Below are 22,279 nucleotides of genomic sequence, written 5' to 3'. Positions count from 1 at the left end.
TTTTCAACCACGACCTCACTGCTGCTCACTTGCAGGGCAACAACAATACCAACAACATTTACAGCTGGCCCCAAGCTTATCATACTCCTGGAGATCTGACACGGCGGAATGATCCCCATCTCGAGCGTTCGGTCCCCAACGATCAGCGCAACCAGCCTCCCCATGGCCACCTCCGCCTCTGAGCGCTACAATGCGCTCGTGGCATGGGTCGAGGCTGCTGGCGGCAGTCTGCACCCGGCTGTTGAGATATACATTGATGAGGACACTGAGGGCTCGCTACGAGTTAAACAAGGCCAATCGATCTCTCCTGGGGACTCGATCGTCAAGCTACCTCTCGTCAGGTCTCTGTCCTTCCTCAACGCCATCAGCGGGCACCCAGACTTCCCCGCGGCCGCATCACTGGGTGTGGCGGCACCAAATAGCAACGGCGCCATTTCAGAAGGAGAATCTCTAGCGGGAGCGACTTTTTTTCCAACGAGATTCTTGAGAGAAACACCGCCCCACGTCATTGGTAGATTCTTCCTCATCCAGCAGCATCTCCTAGGCGCAGCATCACCATGGGCACCGTATATCCAGACTCTGCCCCAACCAGAGAGCAATACAGGGGGCCTATTACCGTGTGCATGGCCGGCAGAGGATGTTGAATGCCTCTGTGGAACCAACGCCTATGTTGCCGTCCAAGAGATCAACGCAACCCTCGAGAATGAGTATACCGCAGCGATCCAGTTGTTGTCTTCAGCCATTTCGGACAGTAACAACGGCGTCAAGGCGACGGAATACACGGCAGAGCTATACAAGTGGGCGTACTGCATCTTTGCAAGCCGTAGCTTCCGGCAGTCCCTCACCATCCCCGCGGCCACGGCTCTGTCACTAACAGCAAAACCGGACGACTTCTCCGTGCTGCTGCCACTGTTCGACATGGGCAATCACCACCCTCAGGCTAAGACGGCGTGGAAGACTCCTGAGGAGAGCAACAGCAGCGAAGCAGGCAAGCCCGCGTTCTGCGAGCTCCAGACGGGCCAGCCGTACTCCTCTGGACAGCAAGTCTTCAACAACTACGGCGCCAGCAAGACCAACGCGGAGCTGCTACTGGGCTACGGCTTCGTCCTAGCCGAATCGGACGAGTTCCATAACGACTACGTGCACATCAAGACGCGGCCGGGCGCCACACAGCATCTGTCCCCCGAGCAACAACTCGCCTCGACGCACCTCGTATCCCTGCAGCCCATCTCAGATCCGAGCTCACTCGCAGTGCGTGCGAGGTCTCTAACAAATCCAAACCCAGACCGCATCATGAGCTGCTACACACACGTGCAGGACTCGCTCGTCGCATCGCTGTACGAGGCTGTCTGTCAGGCAAAAGGGCTCTCCTCTGCTGTTGGCAGCAGCGGCGGCGGCGTCACGCTCGCGAAGATCCTGGCTGGCGATATCCCCGACGAGTTGACAGACGAAATTATCAACGCGCTGGGGACGAAGTTGAGTATCGATCTGGAGAAGATTGAGGCTGCCGAGGCCGAGCAGGGAGGGGAGGCAGCGCCGCGCAATGGGAACCAGGAGCTGGCGCTATTATATCGGCGGCAGTGTAAGCGCGTATTGGAGAATGCCCTTGCTAGTCTATCTGGAGAGGAGTACGAGGCCGAGAGCGAGGAAGAGGAGTGATGGTGGGCCAATGACTGCACTTTGTGACACCTCGAGATCATGGGTTGGCAGCACAAGGTTGACAAGATGGGAGCAAACAAACTCTTCTCATGAACCAAGTCTGATACTAGTGTGCGCTCAAAATCACGCCGAGGGGCACAGGGCGATCCTCGATGTTGAAGTTCAAATAGTTGATGGATTCCTCCCACGGGATGGAACACCGCGAGAAAAGAGGACTTGCGAAAGTTCTGGAACAGAGCCTCCAAGTTTGCCATTGGGTGCTTCTTGTACGGAACGTTTTCCTCGCCGAGCTCTCGAGCAGCATGTCATGACCAGCTGATTCTCCGCAAATATATACCTCGAAACATGCGTTCGTATCAATCTTCTCGTGTGTATGAGGTCCGCGGCGTAGACTCCGAGGCCCGCCACCCGGGCTCGTTGCTTGGCCAAAATGAGTATCCCCCACGTCGGGAAGCCGTTGGACTCACCATCATGGTGCCCGGGCCTCTGACCTCCCATGTCACTGTGAAGGGAAAAGTACGAAAGAAAAATGTATATTTATCATGAATTGCAACGCTTGGTATTCTTTATCCTTCTTCTGCTTCTTCTGCTGCTGGTGCTGGTGCTTCTTCTTGTCCCCCTCTCCCCCATGTCTTTTTCATCTCACAACCAGTCTTCTTCTCTTAAATGAAAGCAAAAACGGAAGCTTAAGCAGACACCTCGATGCTCTGGGGCTGGCCGTCGGCGCTGCCCGAGTTGACCTTCTTGCCCGTCTTGCTGATGGTCCGGAGCACCGTGTCGTAGTCGAGGGTCGGCTCGGCGACGACCTTGACTGTGCCCTCCTCGGCGGGCTTGCCGAGTGTGCTGCCGAGGGTGACTTCGTGGGTCTTGACGCCTGTTTCGCGCAGAGAGAAAAAGAGTTAGCATGGAATAATGATTTGGCAGCAACGGGGTGGCTGGAGGAGGAGGGGCGGCGGGAGGTGTGAGGCGCTGGCAGTGGGATCTGTCGTTTGGTTGGGAAGGACGCCGACGAGGGGGCCCAGTTGGTAAGCAGGCAAAGTAAGCTGCGGCGGCTCTTGTGCGTACGCTCGCGCTTCCTCCAAATATCCGGACTCTGGGGGCTTCCCCCTGTTTCGTAACGCCTCCTCGCCTCTCTGGGGGGGAAAGGGCCGGGCCAATTTCACAGGGTGGTGGAAGAAAGAGCGGAAAGGGTTCAGAAACCTACCATCGAGCTTCTTGAGGACGCGGTCGACGGCGCCGGAGCAGCCGCCGCAGGTCATGGTGACGGTGAACTCGTAGGTGTGGTCCGACATGGTGTCTGTGTGTGTGTGTGTTTGTGTGAGATCAGGCGTGCCGGCGAGGTTGAAGCAGCTGTCGCAATGTCGTCTGGCGAAGTCTGCGAGTGGACGTGATAGTTGTTGGTAATACGTGTAGTTATAACGTCGAGGAATGAAACAGTAGTAGACACGAAAGCGATGGACACAAGTCGTGGTCAGCCGAACGAAAGGCGGGAGTTTATAAATCGAGGCGGGGCTGACCAAGCAGCGACAAGCACGGAAGAGCAGCAGCAGCAGCAGCAGCAGCAGCACCGCACAAAGAGCTCCCCCTCAGCCCACCCCAGCCTGGAACGAACGAAGCTGTCCCAGCTCCCGCGGACGGAGCGGGTCCGTTGCCGCGTGTGGTGGGGTGGGAGAACCGCCGTCCTGCCCGGGCCTCTTTCCCCCTTCAGGGGCCGTTCTTGAAACTGCATACTTTGTTCCTCAGGACACCATATGGGTTCGGCCAGAGAACAGGACGTAAATTACTGACGCCCGTGACTGCCCGAGGAACCCTTGCCCGACGCTGAATGGAGTGGCAACTTCAACCCTCACTTCATACTTCAGGCACGTGCCTCGCGCATCACAGGCACGCTGTTGTCGCCAGACCACTAAACGCCTTATGGGAGTAACTAGCGTGCGTACCCTGCCCGTGCGTCCCGAAACACGGAGGTCAACCCCGACTCGAAACACATGAGCACGTTTTAGCAACTGCTTCTCGATCAACATGGCATATGCGAACCCCCCCCCCCTTTGACGACCAGACAAGCTTTTTCTTTGACAAGGGGACCATCGTAGTATGTATTTATGGGCGGAAATATCGTATTTGTGCCGTTGTGACTCGTCAGTCGTCAACCTCTGGGCCACCACCGCTGGTTCATTCCCGCCCCCCGGCCGGCCAGGATCAACGGCCCGCCCGCGCCTTCACATCTCGGGGGGCACAATGTATTAAAGTATGAGCAAGTTTCCCAAACCCCCTTTTCCTTCGACGATGTTGCACCATCGGCCCGCGACAAAACATGCCACAGCGCAATCACAGACATGCGCACGAATGCAAGTCCGGCCCGTGTCCTATCAGAGACTCATCCAGGATCGGGCATTCAGACACTTGAAACTCCCTGATGACCTTCCCCCCCCAGACATCGGATGACACGGCCATTTCATCAAAGATTCCTTTCCAAGTAGTATACACAGCTTGATACCGCAGTCGTATCATTTTGCTGGCAGCCTCAGCGCCTGCCCGCATCCCGTCCCGCAGGTACCTCGTCCTCCGAGTCGTCGTAGTCTTCCACGTACGCGCCGGGTATCCGCCCTTGATTCCCCGTGTTCGCCGCCGGTGCTGGCTGTCGCTCTGCCCGCGCGTCGTCCTGCGCGGCTTCCTGCGCGGCCTGTCCACCACCGGTACCTCCAATCCCCATGGCGTTCAGCACCGCCTGCAGCGCTCCGTTGAACAAGCGCGGCGCTGTCCCTGGCGCTCGTGGAGGCTGGTCGCCGTCTTCGTCGTCCTGGGTCCGCGCGCCGGCTGTGGCGAGCTCAAGCTCGTCGTCGTCGTCGTCGTCGTCATCATGCTCCGGCTCACTGTCGCTCCAGTCATCGCCCTCGCCGCGCTGTGCTGCCTGGAGCTCCTGCACCATGGCCATGAGTTCCTCATTGTTGCCTCCAGCGCGCTGCATGCGCTCAATGATGCGCTGTAGCTGTCTGGCTCGCGCAGGGCTGATGTTGGTCAGGTTCGCGGGGCCTGACGGTTGCCACGGCTGCTTTTGTGACTCGTATGAAAATATGTTCTCCGTGATAAGCGGAGGGAGCGGGTCAAACTCCCAGTTCGGCGAAGACGCCAGCATCCCGTCTGGGACCAGTCCCATGAGCGCCGGCGTGTTGTCGAGATAGATGAACCGGGCGAGATTCCTGCCGACCACTGGCAGTGGCGCAAACGTGGTCTCGTCTGGCTTGGATGCAAGGGCGGCTGCCTCCTTGAGCAGCGCGGTTGCCTGCGAGTTGTCCCAGAGCTTCTTGGTTTGATGGACGTACAGCTCCACGTAGAGCTCCTCGTGCGAGTCTCTTGGAGTGAAACCCCAGATGACCTTGGGCACGTCGAGACCGATCGCCTTGAACAGCGAGCTGTACAGCCACGGCAGCCTCTCCATTCCCTCGATGAGCAGCGTCTTCGCGCCCGCCCTGTCGTCCTGCTGCAGCCTCGCAAGCACAAGACTCTGCCTGATATAGTCCTGGGCGGTGTCGCACTCGTCGAGCGCCTCGGAGTCGCAGAAATCTATGAACCAGGCTGACTCGTGACACTTGAGGGCCGAGATGTGAATGAAGTGAATCAGGCCGTACGGGTCGCTCAGGTCCATGCTATAAAGCAGCTTCGACCACTCGAGGGCTGTACGAGGCGTGCCCTTGTGCATCAGGCTGCTGAGGTAGTGGTATCCCGCGAGCCAGAACTGGCGGTTCTCAGGTCGCCGGAAGTCCAGTCGCGCCTTTCCCTCTTGCATCTTCTTTCTGAACAATGATATGGACACGCGGCCAAATGTGAAGAGTGCCCTTTCGCACAAGTCTGCTGCCAGTGACAGATTTTGGTCTTGCTTGGCGACCTTGGTGACCTGAATCAATGTAGAGACGTGGTAGGGGTTACGGTGCAAGAAGTGAACCAGCTGCATCGGGTCAAACATTTGCACGAGAGAGAAGAACGACTTCTCCTTCTCGTTGTATGCCGGGTCGTGGACGAGGCGGAACTCGACAGTCTCATCGTCTCTGCACAGAGTGCTGTCGCGCACCTCCTCCATGGTCAGACCGTCGACAGCGGCTTTGGGCCACGACTCCTTGCCATCGAGGAACGGGTTGCGTCGGAGCGTCACCTCGGGCAGGCTCTGGCCGCGCTGGCCCTTCAGGTATGTCTCGAGATCAACTTCGTGCGTCCCGCCACGGCGCTGATTGTTCCTGGCAGCGGCAGCCTGCTCTTCCTGCTCCTCTCGGTGCACGGTGGCGATGGCCTCGCGACCAAACATCCTGCGCATCTCACTCATGACCTTGAGGTGGTGCGTGTTGACCTGGAGTAGCTCGCAGATGCGCTCGTACGCCTTGGATTCCGGACTCCTGCCGTCGTCGGCAGTGTTTGACCTTGAATTCTTGTTCGCCAGATTGAGTTCCCGCAGCGCACGGTCAATCTCATCGTCCTCATCATTGCCTGCGGCCTTGTTGTCCTTCTCGCTCGCGGAGGTTGCTACCGGCGCGGTGGCTGTTGTGGTCGGCGTGTCCTTCTTGCCCTTCTTCTTCTTCTTCTTTTTATTCTTCTTGGAGGAGACCGGCGTTTCCTGCACTGCCGCCGTTGATGTGTCGTCTTTCTTTCGAGACGGGTTCATTTGCCCTTTGTCGTCGTCATCCTCCAGGTCGTTCTCGTCATCCTCCAGGTCGTTCTCGTTGTCCTCGTCGTCGTTATCATCGTCGCCTCCTCCAAGAGCCGCAAACCCAGAGAAGGTGCTCGGCTTGGACCGGATGACGGGGATCTCGTCTTCACTGCTCTCTTCTTGTGCGGCCTGCTCTTTTGCCGCTTGCGCCTCGAGCGCCTCGAGCTCGCGCTGCTTCTGCAACTTCCGGAGCTGTCTGCTCGACATTTTCCGAGATCGTTGGGCAAGTGCGCGATGGTAGAGGACGAACCCTGCACGACCGGTTCCGTACAGCGGATGCGGAAATTTCCCAGAGACGCAGCTAGAAAAGGCTTTGCCGTCTGTATTTGTCTGAACGGCAAATGCTCATGCATCAACGAAAAGGACATAGAATGTCGTCAGTCCGGATGCCGGTGCTATGACAGGCGGGGCATCCAGCTAAAAGCTTTGTGGTGGGGTTAGGTGATGTCAGGGAGCCGGTGCATGCCGATGTGTCATTCGGCGGGCCCAGTCGTCTCACTTGCACGCTGTCGCGCGTTGCGAGATCGTGCCCCGTAGCGAGCGTTGACATTAGGCTAGTCAAGGCCTCCCCAACTGGCAACTCTTGCGATTATGGCTATTCGCAAGAGCAGCGTGAACGGTGGTCGGCGGCGTGGAGCCCGTTGCAGCCTCCCTGAACGCACTGCTAAGGCGTCACCACTGCCCGGGCGAAGTCCGTCAACTGAGAGGATGAACGTGTCCCTGAACGACGTGACTTGGTCTCCCATTTGATGGGACAGGAGGAGGAAAGCGCAGGTTTTCGTGGTCCTTGGGGAATGACCAGCTCGTGGACGATATGGGCAGCTCGCTTGCGGACTCAGCTGTACACTCGGTGCAGTTTCAGCCCCGACTCGGTTGGCCGCCATACTAACCAAGTTCCCTGGCGCTCTCTCGCTGCTTGAAGCACAAGATTTCGTGACGGGACAAGATATGGTCTGACGATGGGCAATTTCCGAAGCGTATCATATTCCAATATCGTGGTTCAAACACCAAATTGCCCGTCAGACTGCCCATATCAATGGCAAATTCATAGTCCAGATCATAGAGTCGCAGGCATACCCTTGCATCACGTTGACAGCCCATTTGTGCTAGACGATGCAAGAAAACCCTCAGCAGCAATATCACTTATGAAATCGGATGATGTTGATATGTGGGGGTTCACAGGAGTTCGCAGAAGGCTGATCCGTATCGGATTGGGGGTTCGCTTCACCCCCACGTCCACGTTGACGCGGATACATACAAGTAAGCTGACGAATGACAAATGGACCGGTGAACGGATCAGGCAAGTGCAAGATGAGACAAAGTGCTTGCAGGATTCCTGGTGTTGCACGGAATTGTAGAGTCATCTCTGGGGGTACAACGGTGCTTATTGTATGTGCCATTGCATCCCAAGGTCAGCCGTGACCGGAAATGCTGGGGATATATCTACAAACAGGAAGTCCATTAGCCGATTACAAGCTCGAAAGCTTGCTATGCCACGCTGGTGATCAATCGATACGTGGAGGATCGAGCTGGCCAGGAGTCTTGACCAGATTTGTAGGGACAACGCTGAATGTGAAATCCATGGTGCATAGGTGACGACGCTATGCTGACCACTCCCGAGGGTGGTTTGGGCTGTGTACAATAGACTCGCACGACCTGCTCGTATGGCAGCATGTTTCAACAATCCGCTGCGAAGCTTGGCGGAGCACCGGGGCATTTAGGGTCCTGCCTGCATGTGGGCTCAGGCTCTGGATCGACGGATGTCGACAATCCGTCACGGGAACAGTCGAGCACACGGCTCTTCGGTAGTGGTGGAGTGGGAGCAGCGAGGCCGTCCACCGTGACTGTAGAAAGTGGTACTGGTGTAGCTGCAGAAGGCGGGCCGGCGGCGGCCACTCCCGGGCAGCCGGGGCGGGTGCCTGGCTGGGGAAGCCCAATAGAAGGCTAAAGGAAGGAACAGGACCTCGGGAGTCTGGACCGTCATTGTAAAGATTGTCAAATGACGCGCGAGCCTGTGGATAGGGGCGGGTGGACGATCCCGGGTCCATGGTCGCATCATGGCTTTGTGGACATTGCGACCTACCACGGAGTTCCAGGCCCGACATGATCATCAACTCATGCCCTGATTGCTACGCACACAGATCTCCCAGCCAAGGCATGCCCATTGCCTGGGCGACGTGCCCCTGGGACGACGATATTTAACGTGTCTGGGCCGTCTGAAGCCTTGTGGAGACGCCAATGTCAATCGCTGGTAGCCACCCAAATTGCGCCTTTAGCGTTCTTCAGAAGGTCCCAGGCACGCCTTTTGGGTTTGCACGCGGCGGGCCTGGATATTAATTAGGTCGTCGTATTAGTCCCTCTGTCTTGACGTCGCGTCTGCGTCGCGGCGCTTTGCCAGCCTCAATCACCATGGGGCCGTGAGGCTGCGTCCTGAGGCACAGGTTCGATACAAGCTGGGTGATGACGACGAGCACCGCGGAATCGGCAGAAGATGACACGCCTAGCCACGTGAAGAGACAAAGGGGTTTCTGACAGACGCACAATGACACAAAGATCTGAGGGGGGGCCAAGTTGGTGCTTGCTTGTCGGGGTGTTCTTGGAAAGGATCGGCTGCGTGCAAGGTGAGGCAGGCAGGTGCGCGACAGGCCAACGATAGGAACAGGGCTGGAGGTGTCGGACGGATCCTCCATCCCATTTACACCAACCTTGCAACTCAGCACTTGGACGGCGCTCGAGCTTCTCATCACCACCAACGCCTCCCGCGACGAGTCATGCCACGCGGCAGACGACACACACATACATCCACACTCACACAATAGCCTCGGCCGGGCTTCCTCAGAATGCTCGCACACGGACCGCGGCACCCACACCCGGGCAGCCGCGCCGTGCTCTGGCAGGACTGCGTAGGACGTCCGGTTTTCTTGGATGCGCATGGCGTGTCATCGCGCGCTGCATGTTGCGAGCACAAGCCAGGCACCGCGACACACAGGTGTGGGCCCAGCGACGACTCGCAATTACAGCCCAGACGTCTCGGGTACAAGGCCCATGCGTTCACGCCCCCATCCAGCTTCAGGCTCCCTGGGCTCCCCGGCCTCCCCCCTGGCACCGTCATCCCTGCTTCTCTACGCGGTTCGATCGAAGGTTTGGAACGGCCAGCGTCCTCGACCCAGCAAGCCGGTAGCTGTGCAGCGCGCATTAGCTCGCCCGCCCTCCATGCATGCTGGTGGAGTCTCCATGTTGCTTGTCCCGGTTCCAAGCCTCATCCCGTTCCTTCGGCTGGGAATCTGTGGGCATGCACCATTGTCGCGAGCATGCAGGCGGATCTCGAAAGCAGTTCCTGGCCAGTACCGAGCGCATAGACGACAGACCAGAAGACGAGTCGCGTTAGGCATGCCCCAAAAATGCCATCGAGAAGCGCGACGCCGGCTAAGTTGACCTGACTCACAAGTGCGTTTGCCGCCTGGGGGCCGGCATTCGCAAGAAGCGATTTCTTTTTCTTCTGCTCTTCCCGCTACCCTGCTTGCGCGCGCACTGGAAGCCCGCAGCGGTAGAGCGCTCCGCGGATGCGTATCCGGGCGGACCTTGTTCCAATTCGCGTGTTGGCTGGGGCCACAGGGGCCGGCCCGGCTCAGTTTGATTCGATATGTGACTGGTCCGCTCGGCAACCTTGTGAGCGCGACATCCCCCCTTCCCCGAAACCCAAAAAAGTCGATAGCAAACGGGACGGCGACAAGCAAACACGCAACCACTGCTACATCGTAGCGTCTGCCGGCCCGACTGGTGCTTGCGGCCGTGGTGATAGGGAGGGCCGTGTTGTTGCATATTATGACCAGAGTTCTCTTGGCAGAGATGGAGAGAGCACTCAGGCGACACGGCACAGGCAGTTCAGGTTCCCCGGGCTGGGGGTTGATTGAAGCATATCATCGCTCCAGACTCCCGGCTCGGTGCCGTGGCGCAATCATGTCAGGCCGTCCAAGCATCGCCAACGGGGTCTCGGATCTGGCAGGCAAAAGTCTCAAGCCTCCTATCATAGGCTAGGTCGTGCGATCCCGCAGCGCATCCGCTCAGAAAACCCCTGCCAGGCGCTGTCTTACATTGCTGCCAAACGCCATCAGCGATCCGCATCAAAGACAACACACCCTTTTTGTAGACAGGCCAAGGTCAACCAAGGGAGAAGCAAGCACGTATCCAAACACACACACACACACACACACACAGTCGTTCGCACAAAAATCCAAGACAAACAAAAAGAAAAAATCAAGAAACAACGGAGGACGGCTTGGCACCAGCCACGGACCATTGCACGTACCCATGCAAACACGTCCAAAAAGGGTGGTCTTTTTGGGGGGGTTCCCACCCTTTGCCCTCTTACGCTCTGTCGGGCGAGACAAGCGAGCGGGCTGTCATGTTCTTCCTTTTCGTTGCGTGGCGCGTCGATCTCTTTGCTTTTCTCGCCCATTCTGACTTTGCCATGCTCCCGAAACGTCCATGATGCTTTTTTTTTTTTCATCTTTCGAGGTTGGAACCCTTGTCAGTGCGTCACCCATGACTTACACACCTTTTTGGAGCAGAAGAGCCTGGCTATCGGCCCGCTTCACTTCTGGGTGGACGGGCTGCCGCAGTAGCCATTGAGGCGGTCTGATCCCGCGATAGACTTTCAATAGTGACATTTCAGCGACTAGAAACCGAGCACCGCGAGCGGCGCCTGTTCATGTGCTCAAAGTGCTCAAAGGGGATCGACGCAAATGGCATGGACAGTAGGGTAAACAGAGAACTGTAACAGTGTAGTTGGGGGTATCTTCTATAAACTGGGTCCCAGTCTCCAACGAGTCAAGACAGCTTGGACTCGTGTGGAGGGATTCTTGTATCTCTGAAACCAAAAGGATGAACGCAAGAGGGCGAGATATGTTACATGTTGCCGTGCATGTGGGCACCTTGCGGTGGGTGCCACATTCTTCTCTGGCTACGCGAGCGGCCAGACCATGATGCCGGAGGACAAAAGAAAGATGAAAACGGAAAGATGACTCGAGACCGTGAAAAAAAGAAGCAGGTAATCCCCAAAAGCAAATCTATATGCGATGTCCCAAATCAAAGTCTTTTCCGTTCCCAAACCCAAAAGTACTTTTGTTGACCCATCCCGCAAAACCCATGTAATCAAGCGAGTGAATTCCAAAACATGGAAGGTAGTTAGCCGCAGCTGGTTTGCGGCGTCATTAGAAAGGTTGTATGGTTGGAAGCGGCCAAGGGCGTGCGGATGATTGCCCGTCGGGGCAGGCTCAAGCGCCGAGGCCCACCAAAAGGAAGAAACAATGTGGTCGCTAGTCCGTCTATGTGTAAACGCCGGTGGAAAATCAAGCCGCGTACCCGATGTGCTGAAACGAGTGGAACCAAAATAACATGATGTCTCTGAACAGGAGAGAGACGATTGGCAGCGAGCCGATTGTGTATAGCCGAACGGAAGAAGTAACCAAGAAGCCGAAATCCAAGCATTAGGTAGTGGTGTATGGCAAGAAGCGATCCGAAGCTCAGGCGGCAGCGTAGGTTCGGAGGGACAAAGCCGTGGGGGGATTCGTTATCCACCGAGTGGATGGTCCGCAGCAGTACCGAAGAGGTCCTCTGGACAATAGTGTTGGTACATTGGTCCACGAGCCAAAAGGTCGTGAGTGGCGAGGTCCAGACCAACACGGCGCCGTGTGTGGCTGCGGCGTGAGGTATTGAGCTCGGATGCGGAAGGGAGGAATCCAGGGAACTGTGGTCCCTTACTTGGGGCTGGGCCGCGGGGGAGGCTTGGGCACTCCGGTTGTGTCGTACGCGCCACGGCCCATGACCACCATGTCGGTGTCTCTGGCGAGCATTTTGGATAAACGTTTTTTGGGTTTTTCTGAGCACATGATTTGTGATTAGCTTGGTGATCACGATAGACACTCTGTGACCAAGCACGGACGGTATATATATGAAGTGTGAAATGGCCGTTAGGCACAGGCACTTGAACCCCGATTGGGGAAAAAAGCGGCCTGACCAAAGACGGACCACGGTCAAGATGGCGGCCGTAGGGCATCAACCCCAACGGAAACGCACACCGCAACTCATAAAACACAGGAGACGGGAAGCTTGGAATGCTTCAATAGGAAGCTGCACGTCTGACTCACCTGTTTGGCTAGTCGTCTGGGGGCGACGTGTCAATGCTGGCCAGCAAGCAACAGCAACGCGGGATTGGTCCAACTTTGGGGCTCTGATGCAGCTGCGGCAGGGGTTTGACGCTGGCAAAGAGGCGGTCGAAGAGTTATCTCGGCTTCGAGTCGAGCACACGTCGAGGCGTCTCAGGGGATCTGAGCGATGGCGACGATTATATCTGTTCTTGTGCGTGGCGCACGAAAAAGGGGGCACCTGAAGATGTGGAGCGTGAGGTGCGCGTTGTTCGGAACCGGCGGAGCGATGCGAGGACCCTATGGGAGAGTTTGCGCAGCTGCGGGTGGCCTGGCGTATTATTCTGGATGGTACGATAGTAGAGTACAGTAAGTTTTTGTCGCTTTGTCTCGGTGGGCGCGTGCCGAGGTGTTGTACAGGGCCGACTGAGTGGTGGTGTAAGCGGAGGGCACGAAGCAAGGAGCGAAGGTCGAAGTGCGGTGCTGCTGCTGGAAAGGAGAGGACGCTCTGGTATCTGGGAGACGGAGGAAGAGCAAAGACAATGAAGCACACGCCGATGGCAATGGGGAAGTCGATCTGGGAACTGGACAGGCTCGAGTGGGAAGGGGCGGCGCCCTCAATTCTTATTATAACGAGCGTGTCGGCGGCGTCCCAAGGGATTGATTGCCTGGCGGCGTGCTCATTTCAGGCAGGCAGGCTAGGGAAAAACTGGCCCTGGGAGCAAATGAGCCCTGGAGGTGGCCAGCACTCGCTGAGCAGGTCCCCCGGGCGGGCTCGAGCAGGGACAGGGACGGCACCGGGGCGCCCTCCTTTCTTCTGCCCATTGTTTCTGGAAGGGCAGGGAGGCGTGTGCATGGGGTGCATGGCGCTGCGCTGGTGGCCCGGCCGCAGGTCCCAGGCACCTGGCTGCCCTGTGCGACCACCGCGAGGGCGCGACCACGCCCGCGGCCTCGCTAGCGCAACGCCCGCCAGACAGGACACGAGCTGCGGGCGTGCACCCAGCGCAAATAGGGGCAAGGGGGAGGGGGGCGTGTCCATCCGCCTGGCTGTCTGTCTGTCTATCTCGTGTGCTACTCACGCACGCACACACACACACACGCACCACACTGCTTGTTCTGGCGCTCCTCCTCCTCCTCCGGCTCCCTGCCTTGCTCGCCTGCGCTCCCGTCAGCTTGGCATCATCGCCCATCAGTCGTGTCACTTGCATGCTGGGAATAGAGTCCCCACGGCCATTGGTGTGGGCGTACGGCCACAATCGCAACCAACCACGCGAGGTTGCACCCCACGCCGCGGGCATGATGGCACTGCTCGACGGCGCAGAGTTCAGGCTGCTGCAGGTCCCGAGCCAGTTCTGTCCCTTCCCCCGTGCAACTGCTCCAGCAATAGCAGCAGGACCCTCCACTCGCCGCCGCCTCCTGTGTGGCCCGGTTCTGGATGTGGTCTTGGTCGAGCCGATCGAGACACCTGTTTGAGAATGCGGAAGACCTCAGCCACCAGAATTCAGGGCTCGGCCACCCAGCTCCTGGTCCTTTCCTGCCCTTCCCTGCTGCGACTGCGATCCCATTGGGCCAGGGAGCTGATCCCGCCGGCCGGAAGCTAGCCCGCCGCGGATGGGAGCCGCGCAGCGCTGTCTCGCGTCTGAGATGATTGTGACGAGTGACTTGCGCAACGCCCCCCCTGGGCACATACACACACACACACACACACAATGTCATTCATTACCCAGCGCACGGAACCTTGGCCGGGGAACAGGGGGCCTACAACGTCGCCGATGCCTCTTGGAATGTGACTAAGCAGGGGGCATTGGGAGATCCTTCCATCGTTTGGCTTGTCTGCTCCACTCCGGAAATATCTCCCCTACCCTGGCCGCCTCTCCCAAGCGGGCCTGCTCATTTCTCGAATTTTTCTCGAACGTGTCTTTGGGCGTCTCGACAGGGACCAGCCCTGTGCCGTTGTCTCTCGTCTCTTGAGTCGAACTCGTTGAGGTAGCTTGTACCCGTCGCCCTGTCAGGTCCGTTGCCACGGGTCTGAGCTCCGGGACGATGCTGCCGCTTGCGCCATGATGATTGGGTTCCGTGTTGGGAAATCTGGCCTTGCGTTTGCCAGCGCAGCACCCGCGTTTTGACAAGGCTGGCGCAGAGCCTTGAGTCATGGCTTCCTCGAACCCAAACTTCATAATATGCCGTGTGTCAAAGGGGTCCCCTTTTCCGACATTTTGGCCAGGTCGCCCAGAGCCACTTCTGCTGGTCAACACTCCATGACGACCACGCGGCCGGTAGCACAGACAGCTGATCAATGACTCGACGTCTTGATGGAAATCACCTTTGGTTTCCGGGGCCGTTCGTTCTGAGTCGGTGGGAGAATGACGAATGGATGAGGACGGCCGACTCAACCGGCTCGTGCAGACGTGACGGGCCACACACTGGTTCCTGCCAGAATCCGTCAACTCGGCCTTGCAAGTTGACGTTCGGACCAAACGACGTGGGGCACGACAAGGACTTCAGCCATTTTCGGGCTGTTGCGCGAATCTCAAAACCGCATGGGGAGGCAGACAACAGCATTCGGCGGGATCTAGCCATGCATTATGTGCACGGAACAGTTACCCGGCCCCTTGTGAGAGGCGCTTTCCCAACGACCTCGAGAATAGGTGACTGCACTCCGATGCACCATCCGTTTACGAAGCTCGAATGCGCCACCAGCGGAATGGCAACTCGGGGAATTCAACCTCAAAGCCGATGGGCAAGGTTCGTCTGATGGTCAGGCATAATAGTGGACGGGCTCGCTCGGGGGTCACCCCACATTCGGTAGCTGATATCGCCTCATGACTGATTCATCGCGACCTTGTCGGTTTCGAGTGCACACGTTGATGCTAAAATTGGTGAAGCCTGACACAGAGTGCTTCGCGAAAGTCCTCTGTGGGCCGATTGTGTGACGATTGAACGTCGGATCTGAGACTATTGCGGTAGTCGTATGCCGCTGAAAATCAGCTTGAACTGCTGCTCTGGTCTGGCCACGGCAGCAGATCGTGCATATCGGCGGCGATGAGCGGCCTCGAGACACTGGCCTCTCGACCGCAATGGAGATCATGAGCTGGGACTGTTTCAGCACAGCAACGGCCTCGGCATGACGGGTGGTGGGGGGCTGCTCGAGATCCGGCATAACTCGGCGACAAGGGGTTGATCGTTATGCGGCGGATGCAACTTGGACACCACACAATTTGTGCATAAAGGTCCTTACACTATCCACAGAGCCCCAAGCGGACTGGCAGAGCAAAAGACAGGGCCGCTGCTTTGTGGCGGAGTCGAGTCGAGACAAGAAGCAATGGCATCCTCTGCTCGGTGGTGGATTCCATGTTCTGAGTCCACTCTGGGCGATGGATTGGCCTGACAGCAAGGCAAGCGGGCACTTCCTTGGTGGACAGACCAAGTTCCAATCAACCTGGAAGGTTTGGGCTTGAGCATCCGAGGCTGGCGTGGCTCTGCCGCAGCAGATGGGCCCCAAGAGGTCGTATCCACAATCAACCAAAGCTTCGGGTCGCGCCATGCTTGGATATCGACCTGATATGAAAACGAGTCACCACAAAATACAGTAACCATGGCTTCCAAAGGCAGCGAGCATCTTGCCTGCAGGCACTGTGATCCTCGGTGGTTTGCTTGCGAATTACCAGTTTTGATACCCGTATGTCATAGACGCGTGTTTCCATACTCCAGCAACGTCATAGTGTTGATCCCCAGTCCGAGACGGCCCAGCTCGGACAGACTGCAACCTCGAAGCTCATTTGGTCAAGAAGCTACGTCAACTTTCACAGCGAAACAAGCAGGTGGGCACGGCAGACGGCAGACGGCAGCATGCATGCACTTTGTGGTCGCGGCGTTGCATTGCATCCTTGGACTGCCAACAGGACGATAGGCGAGTGGTGTCGAGCCACATGCGACCCCAGACCGGGCAAGGATTTGGATACCTAAGGTAGGCAGGTAAGGCCGCCCCGATAGCTGTAGACGCCAAAAGCAGGCCACCAGCCGACTTAGAGTGCCTCGGTCGTATTGCTCTGTCACACATGTGTCAAAAGCCGGCCTGCGCACACACCATGATGCCGTCACTTCATGCGAGCAGAACCGTTGTCAGATAAATGGACGCTGGAGCAGACGGTCGTGAACACGGCGCGCCCGGCAGCAGATAGACGAGGCTGGCAGCGCGGGCGGTGCTCTGGGCGGACCTGGCAGTACCATTGCCGGGAATGGGCTTGCTCGTCAGGCCGTGCGATGATCGCCTCCGCCAGGTCCGGCTGGTGTCCCGCTGGGCGCGCGTAGGTAGGGCACGCATGAATGGTCGAGTCCTTCCACACGGCGTCGGGCCAGCATGCAATCTGTCCAGTCGACGGCGTTGCCGGTTCCTGTGCTGGCGGCAAGAGAGCATCGCAGCATTGCCTGTTGTGTGCCGTGTTGTTGTTGATGAAACACGCACGAGCAGACGAGGTTACGTCGGGCTTCATCCTCCTCCCAATGAATGGCCTGGCGGCCGCCTGGTCCGCCCGCTGGTGAGCCCGTACAGGAGGTTGCCGTGACATTCTGCTCGAAGGGCCCGGCCCTGCTCAGTGGGCAGCTGCTGCGGAAGCGAGAATGCCAGTTGCTGCGGACACACCCCTGATTACGTCAAACCAGAAGCCTGCGCCGGGCCCTCAGGAGATTGAATGGGCTTTTGGAGTGCCGGGTGCGAGAGAAAAGAATGGGCGGCTCCACCCACCCAGAGGGCCACGCTCCGTCCGTGGAGCCTGCCTCATATCATCCGCGTCCTTTGCTATTCCCACACTAGCTGCCGGGTACGCCCAGCCAGGCGGTGCCTGTTCCAGTTCGTCCGAAGCCACCTCATGGAGCACACAACCTCGAGCTGCAAAGCCGGCAGCCCCTGGCACATTCCACATGGCACTCCACCACCCTTAAGCCTCCATCCCTGGCACTTGTTCCTGCATTAGCCTGCCGCGCCGTGGGTACTTCCCCGTCCTGCCGCCTCCCAGCACTACGGGCCGCCTCTCGCTGCCAATGCCAGCTCCAGCTCTCTGGAGCGCTCGAGTGCTTGGTCGCCCGACCGAAGACTTGCTTTGGCTTCAGCCGTGCCCAGAATTTCTGACGAGCCATTGGCCGTGTGCCTGAAGCTCCCGCCAGCATGGGCCGGTCAGGTCTGTTCTGCCACAGCGAGCATCCGGTGGCGGACCTGGGTTCCTGGTCGACTTTAGGTGACAACTGACACAAATGGTAACAACAAGCAGGAGACCATCCGTTGCCTACGCAATCGCAGTATTCGTCACAGGGCACCGCCATGCATTGTCAAGAAATGACAACCCTTTTCAAAGTCATGTCCTCTGTCGTGGGAGGCCCAGAAGGGCACTCTCGGATCCGATTCGTGGATACACTACCCGTGGGGCCTCCCATCCACGACGAGACTTTGGCCTACACCACATCGAGTCTCCAGATCGGCCCAGTCCGTCTGCGCAGCGCCGGAGCATGGCGGTGTTGACTTTTTCGTACCTGCAGCAGCTCAGTCCACCATGCCGTCCCGTCCCTCAATACCCTCGCAAGACCAATCAGCAAAGCCTTTCAAGATCGAAACACACCGCCGGCACTCATCGACCCAGCGGTGTGGTCGTGCCTCAGGGGGGCCGCCAGGTGGCCGGAGTGCCTGGGTCGTGCCACAGCGCCGGGTACACATACACAGAAGCCCGGACGGCACAGGCAGGCCTGAGCTTCCAAGGGGGCTAGCGGAGCGGCATTGTGGTATTCAATGAGCAACCACTCATCCCCGGCGACTCTCCGCGCATCACAATCATCATGCCCAGCGTGGGCAGGTTTGGTGCGAGCTCCACAAGCCGTTGCACCCAGCAAATCCGTATGGGTCCATGACCAGCCTCCAGCGGAGCTGCAACAAATCCTCACACCGGATCCGTTCCGGACAGGCCATCTCCCTGCCTGGCTCTCGGCCCCGCCCACGGACCTGCCAGTGTACGGTAACTGCCGTTGTCACGCCTTTCTTCTAGGCAGCTCGGCAGGCAATGTTGCCACAGACGGCCGCTGGGCCCGTCGAGCCAGCCGAAAGGAGAAGTGAGCAATGCTGGTGGTGGAGAGCAACGAGGGCGACTGTTACTGCTGCGACTTGGAGATCGACGCTCTGCAGCCTGGGTGTTGTGAGGTGCTGGGTGACATGAGAGATTCAAGAGAGCCGACTCTCAAAAACAAATCATTGTCTCACGGCCGCACGACACTCGCTGTTTGGTATGTGGCAATAGCCCTGGCTGGGATAAAAAGCATTGGTTGCTTCCATCGCGAGCTCAGACCTGGTGAACAAGCGTCGTTGCCGGAACGACCTCAATTTTGACTGTGGCTTTTGTGCAGCCTTCAAGTCCACCTCGGACATGGTCAAGGGTGAGACAACTCCCCGACTTCTCTCGGTGGAGCCTGGATTTTCCGGGCGACTTCGATGTGAGATGAAACCACGTTTTGAGCGGCCTACCCTGGTTGATGGGATCACAAGGGGCACCGACCCTGAAGTTACAGGGCCGACAAGGTTTTATTGCGCGCAAGGAATGTGGCCTTCACATTTCGTCCTGGGCCTCATGAAATACCACCCTTGGCGTTCCTTCATGCAAATGAGTCAGCCTGAACCATATTCCCGATCCACATTCGGAGGGTCATTCGCTGGCAACTGCGATTAGACTTTGGGAAAAGTTACGCTGGCACTGCGAGCTACATTTTCCGGCTTGAAGATTGATCCAGAATAGTGAGTCGCTGGGGCAAGTTCAGTTGTCCTCGGCTTGTGATCAGCTAGTTGTCCGACGCGACGTGCGACCAGTCGCCCGGCCGAGCGGCGAAGCTCGCTCCAAGCAGGGATCTTAACCGGTGAGCGGCTCCAAGCTTCCCGCTGCTCTTCTGAAAGAACCGGCGCTAACGCGTATGGCTTCCCGGGAGGCTGGGACGAGCGCCGCAAGGACCAGTTCAAGCATGAACCCTTGGGTGACTGTGGAAACTCGGTCAATGTCTTGAGCTCGGCGGGTTATGTGGATCGACCATGTCTGGCCACGCCGTCCCGCCTTGTCGTGTCAGGAACACTTCCGGGAGGCGGAAGCCGCTCCTTGCGGGATTGGTCCAGGGTGTGTGACCACTCACTGAGCTGGAACGGCGCAGGGAAGGAGGAAGACACTTTTTTTCTCGACTCGACGTCTTTTGCAGGGTATTCCCAACTTGCTCATCACGGACTGGTTTGACAGGACGGCCCGACAGACCGCTTTTCCTGGTTGGTTTGTGCTAATTAGATATCCTCCTAGAAATCGGGCTGCCCGAATCACCAGACCGCATCTTCCGCGAGGGAGAGACTTGCGGGCCTCCGGGGGTTTCCGCTAGTGTCGGCCGCATGGAGATTTCCTGTCTGACTTGTGGCAAGTAGAGAAGAGGATGCAGCATGTTTCGTGGTTCGTCTTTTTTCTCTCGCGGCGACAAGGCGCGCCAGACGGCGCTAGGGTTGGGATGGGGAGAAAGGCAAAGTGCTGGTTCCTCCCGGCGGCTTCTTGGCATGAAAGAGAAGGAACGCGAAGAATAGATCATGGACCATTCAGCCCGTCTCTACTAACCCGAGGCAGAAAAGCATGCCAATGGCTCTTGACTTCCGATAGCTTGCAGGCGGACAAAAAAAACTTAGCTAGAGATATACAGACAACGTAATCATTGTCCAAAGCCTAGCCTCGCAAACTCTGTATCTGTCGGGAGACTTGGAAATAACGGACGGCTCATTTTACTACTGTGTCGATAAAGGGGACACCTTTTGTTGGCTCGAGAGCTCTTTGAGCTTTATCACAGATACGTGGATCTTCTTGCTGGCCTACATGTATTTCATGGTAGAACAGCATAGATATCAGGACGGAATGGGTGTAAACTGCAAAATCAATTTGACTTTAAATAATTTCAGAATTTTTAAAAAAAAAATTCAATTTTGTGGTACATATGTTGGGAAACGGATATTGTGCCAACAGCTTTGTATTTTAGACGAAAACGTGGAGTTCCGTTACACCAGCAGCCCAAGGAAAACAGGAAGCGGTGAGGAGCAACAAGTCATAGTGAGTGCCCCGCCCCCCTGGTCGAAGCCTCCTTTGTTATTTGCTGTTGTTGCGGCGGTGGCGGCTGTAGTGGTGGTAGTGGTGGTGTTGGTTGTCTGAAGGTGACAGTGGTGGTGGTGGTGATTCCTATCGTCGTGCTGCCATCTGACTGGTCCGACTTGGCTGACGAGGTGGGTGGCATCCTGTGACGAAACGACCGGGATCATCTGCGTGTCGGTGTAAGTGGCTGGCTGGCTGGCTGGTTCACGAGAAAATCTGCATCGTGTATCAATTGAATGGAGCGATCGAGGGGATGAGCGGTGTACGTAAGGGGGGGGCTGATCAGAGAATGCCTTTTCATTCCGCCAAGTGCTTGAGGGCCCAAAAAATGTGACGTGATTTTCGAGACGATCAGATGGAAACACGCAAGCAAAGTATGCACAACACGTGGATCGTACCTGTGGCTCCTCCCCCGTTTCCTCTGGTGGCGACTCGTGGGCTGAAATGCTAAGCTTGAAGGACGATATCGAGATTCGTGGCACGTGTGATGCATATTGCTCTTGCGACCCTGCTTATCTCTGCTTCCTGACTGCGTGGCACTCTGTCATATGTCATTCTGAGGAAACCACTGCAACAAGAAAACAATGGTGTTAGGTCATGTCTCTGTATCGAATTGCTTTCTGATATCCTGGGCCGGCATGCCTGGAGCGCGTGGTGCTTCCCAGTCGCCCAAAATGCATAGACCACTTGGAAGGAATGCGGTTCCATGACACACAGGAAGTTGCAAGGGGTTTCTTAGATGCCGAATACATGCCTTCTCAACTGCTTCTGACTTTGGGGGTAAGGTGTTTGCAAGAACATGACATGGAATTGTCCAGTTCAGCCTTATTTTTGTCTCGGAAATGGTCATTTTGATAGCTGTATCACACCATCTTGTCGTAAAACAGCTTGGCTGTTTTGAATGCAGTTTCAAGACTCCCCCAGTAGCAGGGAAACTTGAGTTTTACTAATATTCAATTTTTTTTTAAATAGATCTAGCGATCTGGAGCTACAATGATCTAGAAAATGTCCCTGGGAAGAAAAAGGCATTTACGGACAACATGTGAGGACATTGGACAGGCCAGATAGGAATGTTTTCGTCACCTTCGGGCGCACTGCGACATATCGGTCTATCCCGAGGCCGATGGCAGAGTTCTGTCTCGTAAAAGCCTTCTGTGAGGTTGCCATGTTACGAATAGTACAGAATGGGATGATTTGCTGTCTAAGTGTTGTAGTGTTTAAGTGCTACTGGTTATCCTAACGCAGACTTGACCAAGCGCATGATCTCAGTCGCAGTTCTGAATTTTGGCGTTGGTATTAAGAGACAGGTATTCAGTTCCCGGTTTACCTAAGACCCTTGCCGGCCCACGTACTGTTAGTTAGAGCGCATCGACGACAATCTGTCCATATTTCTTGGCTCTTTTCCGAAGGTTCTTGATGGGTGATCGCCTTGGCTTCCGACCGGGATGTTCCAAACAGACTCCTCGCCCTGACTGCAAAGTGGCAGCAGCATTGCCCGTGGTGGCTGACAAGTCTGACGGCGCGGCCGGATTCATGGCGAGCGCGACGTTGAGAAGAGTTTGGCTGGCGCGGAGCTTGGCGCGAGCTCGACGGCCGAGTTTTTGCGGTGGCGGAGGGGCAGCCAGTCTGGTCTC

At 57.1% G+C, this 22,279-nt stretch overlaps 8 protein-coding genes across 8 annotated transcripts; 2 read left to right on the top strand and 6 right to left on the bottom strand.

Moving 5' to 3' along the window:
* Positions 1-8: 8 nt before the first annotated feature.
* On the top strand, positions 9-2,012 carry B0I36DRAFT_334151 (uncharacterized protein). The gene has a single exon (XM_046155312.1). The coding sequence runs from the start codon at positions 109-111 to the stop codon at positions 1,657-1,659; it is 1,551 nt and encodes a 516-aa protein (XP_046007468.1). The 5' UTR covers positions 9-108; the 3' UTR covers positions 1,660-2,012.
* Positions 2,013-2,176: 164 nt separating this feature from the next.
* B0I36DRAFT_334149 (heavy-metal-associated domain-containing protein) lies at positions 2,177-3,223 on the bottom strand. The gene is made up of 2 exons (XM_046155311.1): positions 2,864-3,223; positions 2,177-2,533 (listed from the first exon to the last, which is right to left on the bottom strand). The coding sequence occupies exons 1-2, from the start codon at positions 2,949-2,951 to the stop codon at positions 2,346-2,348; spliced, it is 276 nt and encodes a 91-aa protein (XP_046007467.1). The 5' UTR covers positions 2,952-3,223; the 3' UTR covers positions 2,177-2,345.
* A 943-nt stretch (positions 3,224-4,166) lies between these two features.
* On the bottom strand, positions 4,167-6,565 carry B0I36DRAFT_251820 (transcriptional repressor TCF25-domain-containing protein; the record flags this gene model as incomplete). The annotated part of the gene is made up of 3 exons (XM_046150642.1): positions 4,167-4,293; positions 4,698-6,145; positions 6,257-6,565. The coding sequence occupies 3 exons, from the start codon at positions 6,563-6,565 to the stop codon at positions 4,167-4,169; spliced, it is 1,884 nt and encodes a 627-aa protein (XP_046007466.1).
* Positions 6,566-7,858: 1,293 nt separating this feature from the next.
* On the bottom strand, positions 7,859-8,537 carry B0I36DRAFT_30741 (uncharacterized protein). Its single transcript, XM_046152053.1, has one exon. The coding sequence runs from the start codon at positions 8,467-8,469 to the stop codon at positions 7,960-7,962; it is 510 nt and encodes a 169-aa protein (XP_046007465.1). The 5' UTR covers positions 8,470-8,537; the 3' UTR covers positions 7,859-7,959.
* A 1,833-nt stretch (positions 8,538-10,370) lies between these two features.
* B0I36DRAFT_30719 (uncharacterized protein) lies at positions 10,371-11,069 on the bottom strand. The gene has a single exon (XM_046152052.1). The coding sequence runs from the start codon at positions 10,866-10,868 to the stop codon at positions 10,470-10,472; it is 399 nt and encodes a 132-aa protein (XP_046007464.1). The 5' UTR covers positions 10,869-11,069; the 3' UTR covers positions 10,371-10,469.
* Positions 11,070-11,930: 861 nt separating this feature from the next.
* On the bottom strand, positions 11,931-12,213 carry B0I36DRAFT_367689 (uncharacterized protein; the record flags this gene model as incomplete). The annotated part of the gene is made up of 2 exons (XM_046159512.1): positions 11,931-12,057; positions 12,122-12,213. 2 exons carry the CDS (start codon positions 12,211-12,213, stop codon positions 11,931-11,933), a joined length of 219 nt encoding a protein of 72 aa, XP_046007463.1.
* A 2,160-nt stretch (positions 12,214-14,373) lies between these two features.
* On the top strand, positions 14,374-15,430 carry B0I36DRAFT_334142 (uncharacterized protein). Its single transcript, XM_046155310.1, has one exon. It carries the CDS (start codon positions 14,801-14,803, stop codon positions 15,257-15,259), a length of 459 nt encoding a protein of 152 aa, XP_046007462.1. The 5' UTR covers positions 14,374-14,800; the 3' UTR covers positions 15,260-15,430.
* Positions 15,431-16,286: 856 nt separating this feature from the next.
* On the bottom strand, positions 16,287-16,589 carry B0I36DRAFT_334140 (uncharacterized protein). The gene has a single exon (XM_046155309.1). It carries the CDS (start codon positions 16,562-16,564, stop codon positions 16,301-16,303), a length of 264 nt encoding a protein of 87 aa, XP_046007461.1. The 5' UTR covers positions 16,565-16,589; the 3' UTR covers positions 16,287-16,300.
* Positions 16,590-22,279: the final 5,690 nt, after the last annotated feature.

This window comes from Microdochium trichocladiopsis, assembly GCF_020744255.1.
Source record: "Microdochium trichocladiopsis strain MPI-CAGE-CH-0230 chromosome Unknown B0I36scaffold_10, whole genome shotgun sequence".
NCBI classification, from domain to species: domain Eukaryota; kingdom Fungi; phylum Ascomycota; class Sordariomycetes; order Xylariales; family Microdochiaceae; genus Microdochium; species Microdochium trichocladiopsis.
This window is presented reverse-complemented; position numbering and strand designations above follow the sequence as displayed.